The 4,363-nt window shown below is 37.4% G+C and overlaps 1 protein-coding gene across 1 annotated transcript; it reads right to left on the bottom strand.

Moving 5' to 3' along the window:
• Positions 1-2,923: 2,923 nt before the first annotated feature.
• LOC113359367 lies at positions 2,924-3,316 on the bottom strand. The gene has a single exon (XM_026603013.1). It carries the CDS (start codon positions 3,314-3,316, stop codon positions 2,924-2,926), a length of 393 nt encoding a protein of 130 aa, XP_026458798.1.
• Positions 3,317-4,363: the final 1,047 nt, after the last annotated feature.

Below are 4,363 nucleotides of genomic sequence, written 5' to 3'. Positions count from 1 at the left end.
AGCCATTATGACCATGTCAGCAACAAAATAAACCACCTGCAATTCAGTAACTCCGCCTGCTTAGCATCTCAGGTCACACCAGTTCCATTGTCTCGGACCACCTATCTCTCGAGTTCATCTGAGCAACAGCTGCAACTCAGCTTCTTTGCTGTCAAGACTGCCTCCTAACAGCTCCATCTGAACTGCAATCACCTGTAAACCTAACATTCATCTATTGCTCATAACAGCTCCACTCATCCTTTGCATTTCAAATCCTCCAGCCCCAGTTTCTCAATTTCATTTGAAAGGAATGCCTTGCAGCCTGCAATACCTGCTCATACTTCCACTATGTAAATCACCTCTTCAGTTGCACCAGCTCCTTAACAAAAGTTGCATCCACCACCATTCTTCCATTGAAGCAGCAACAGATCAGGTCCTGCAACTTCAATTCAAATCCTTCTCTGAGATCTTCACAGCAAACCCATATCTCCTCCTTGAACTGCACCTGCAACTTCATATTCTTCTCAGCTACAGAACATCACCAGTTCTCAGTCAATTGCAGGACCACTACCACCATTACATCACTGCATCAGTCTTGACTCTTGAGCATCAACACCAAGAGCAACAACACCATAACTTGAATATGACCCTTGTACCTTCCTGTTCATCCACAAACTCAGTCACAGAAACTCATCAATAGAATATTTCAAATCCACCTTCCACAAACCATGAATCAAACCATTTGCACCAACCCATCCGTAAATTCTTCATATACTCTCGATTTCTTCTCTCAATTTTATACATCAACCTCATCTTCCTTCTTCCAGTGATTAAAACCTAACTCAAAATTGCAGCTATTACTTCTTTCTCATCTCAATTCAGCCTCAACTTCTCGATCTCAGGCAGTACCTCAATTCCTCTCTGAATCACTTCATCTCTGTCGATCTCTCGATCTCTGAATTCCATGGCCGCCATTTCTTCAGTGTTTCTCGAAATAAAACCAATGATTTGTTATCTCTGAAATGTAGGTTTTGTGTAGGAGGAAGAATGGATGCATCCACCCCAGCTCTGAGAACCCCTAGGTGTAGGCACCCAGCAATCAGATTCAAGCCACCAACGGTGACAGCCAATAAACACAACTCAGCAGGTTCCGCCTAATCTCCGAGATCCCAATAGTGCTAGCACGAACCGACGCTTTCGTCCTGTTTCTTCGAAATCTCTCACCAACCGTAGCCGTCTCTTACTTCTCATACCCACTTCCTTTCTTCAATTTCTCTTCATCACTAAAGCTGTCATGCTTTTCAGACAATATTTGCATCACTAAAGCTGACATACTTTTCAGATAGAGATGAAGAAATAAAAGCAAATAATGAGAAATAACTTCGCCTCCAACAAAAGTTCCACTCGAAAGATACTTTTGCCATGTTTCTCTTCTTTTGTTCCAAATGACTCCAAAGTACCTAAACACTCAAAAGCAAACATAAGATACATAATTTACAAGAAAACTAGCAAAGAAAGCATAAAAAATAGATAAATATAAGGTGTTTTAGACACCTATCAAATTCCCCCACACTTAGACTTTGCTAGTCCTCGAGCAAATCAAACAAAATAATTCTAAAACATACATACAACTTCGTGTAGTCGAGGCTACGGTTACTCTTAGCATAAATAACAAGCCTTTGAACCCCTAGGTGCCCCTAGTGGACGAGTTTTAGTCTCGTGAAGATTTACAAGAGGTGTACCTACAAAACCTTTTACTCCAAATTCCAACTACCTATGAAGAATCTATGAACGAATCCAAAATGATTACAGGAGGAGGTACCTTGATGCAAATCCAATTCATATATAAATAAACAAAGCTTTACATAGAAAGTTGAACAAACCACAATACTCAGAATCTAACTAACCACAATCACACATGAATAGATTATGAAGATGGATATAGAGGTAGATGTTTGTGAATGTTGACAAGTGATCGATGTTTCCATATCTATCTGAAGGTCACTTCCAAGATGAACCTATGACCTAATGGATTGAGATACTGGTATGCATTCTAATATCAACTCAGCTGGCATATACAAGGGAACCAACAGTCGACAATCTTAATTCTAGATCAACTGAACTGGCATATACAAGGGAACCAGGAGTCGATTTTATTGAACAATGATATAATTGAATTTTATTTTTCTTTTTTCACTTTTTTTTTTGATTTGAAAACATGATTAGATCTTTTGATCCAAGCGCATGCTTCTTGTCAGCATATTACATGGTAATTCTCATGGATCCTGCGTTCCACGCTTGTTTAGGCGACGGAGACATGGAGAACACACACATATTGCATCAAAGTGTCAATCTTTTTTTTCTTCTTTTAGTAACTCAATCCTCTATTTCATCATATCAGTAATAACAATTCGATGTTAGTGACCCACCAAATCACTTAGAGAAACAAGAAAATATTGCAAAAATAAAAACAGAAGGTGATATGGTGACATTCCGAGATATGGTAACAACTATCATATTATTTCTAACACATGAGCTTTGTCCGTCCTTTTAGTTAATGGGTTCCTCAACTCCTGTAACCAAGATGGTTCCATCCACTTATGTTGGTAGTGTCATCCTAAAGGCACAAGTCTCTAGATTTCAGAGTTTATAAAACATTTTTTTTTCTTTTTTCTATTTTTCTATTTTTTTTTATTTTTTTTAACTAAAGCCAACAAACTCTAAAAACATATAAATGCTCCCCCGCACTTAAACTTTACATTGTCCTCAATGTAAAATTTAATCATTCAAAATAAAGTTCAAGGTGGGAAATTCCGCAAATGATATGCAAAACAAGAAAATAAAGATAAAATGCTTAAAAATAAAAAGATAAAGATACAAAACCGGTGGGTTTCCTCCCACTTAGCGCTTGGTTTAAAGTCGACATCCCGACTTTCAGCTCCAATTACTCCTCCAGAGGGAGTGGATCACTCAATGCGACCATATCCTGATTCTCTGTCATAAATTGCTCATAGTATGGTTTCAAACAATGGTCGTTGACCTTAGAAACCAGCCCTGTTTTGAGACTAATAATTTCAATTGCACCATGCACAAACACATTAGTAACAACAAATAGTCCAATCCATCTGGACCTAAGTTTACCCGGAAACAATTTAAAACGAGAATGGAATAAAAGAACTTTCTGCTCTACTTCAAAACTCTTTCGGGAAATCATTTTATCATGGAAAGCTTTGGTCTTTTCTTTGTAAATGCGTGAACTTTCATATGCATCATTTCGTATCTCTTCTAACTCATTGAGTTGAAGTTTCATATGTTCACCGGCTGCATCTAATTCCATATTACATACCTTGATAGCCCAATAAGCTTTGTGGAAATTGAATTATTGTCCTTACTTTTGATGGGTTTTACAAATATCCTTATCACACAATAAATATATCCCTCTCCACCTATAAGCCCATTAGGAGTCCATCAACGTTTTTTTATCTTTCCTTATTTACCCTCCTTATATGATAAACACGCAATTCATCATTTCCTTTTAGTTTCAGATCTGAAAAAAAAATTCACTCTCCTCCTCCTCCTCCTCCAGTTCCACCATCACCGTCTTTCTCCGCCTATTTTCACCAGGCTTAATGATGATTACAGTGGTGTAGTAGTGATAAAATCTCTATTAGCATCTTTCCTAATGAGTTTTTTTTATTAAATTCATAAATCTCTGGAAGATTAGGTGATGGTGGTGGAGGATGATATTGAATCGTTTTATCTTTTAGTTGATGATATTGGTGGTGGTGGTGGAAGTGGAGGAGGATATCAGATTTTCGTTCTATTAGTTGATGGTTTTGTTGGCAGCGGTGCTGCGGTCATGGTGGTGGTGGAGGACATCGAATCTATGTTCCATTGATTACATATCTAATGGGGTAAGTTTTTGAATTAAAAGTTCTTATTGTTTTCAATCGGTATAGCAACTAACTGGAATTTCAGATTCATTTGATTCGGCAACAACTAGTTTCGAATAAATATGATTAAAAGATGATTTTTTCTATGCTTATTTTGATATTGGGATAGTTGATGATGGTTGTGGTAATATGAATTTGGAATTAATATTGTCAATCAAAATAATAATTCGGTGGTGATTAATGATAGTGGGGTTTCTACAGGGAGGGGTCTCAAAGATATATTTATTTTTAGTATTTTGTTGCTTGAGTGAAAATGTCTTGTTCCTTGAATATTTTAGTGACTTGAGTGATGAAAATGTGAATTTGAAATTTGAACTAACATTGGTGCAGACAAATGGATAACTGAGTGACGGATTGTTGCTCAATGTAATATAGGCTGAGGAGTGGTTGAGAAGGGAGAGGGATCAGACGGAGTTGCTCATTACCTGCAC

The sequence above is a fragment of the Papaver somniferum genome, chromosome 3 (genome assembly GCF_003573695.1).
Source record: "Papaver somniferum cultivar HN1 chromosome 3, ASM357369v1, whole genome shotgun sequence".
In the NCBI taxonomy this organism is placed as follows: domain Eukaryota; kingdom Viridiplantae; phylum Streptophyta; class Magnoliopsida; order Ranunculales; family Papaveraceae; genus Papaver; species Papaver somniferum.
Note: the sequence above shows the minus strand (reverse complement) of the source record. Positions and strands in the feature narration are given on the sequence as shown.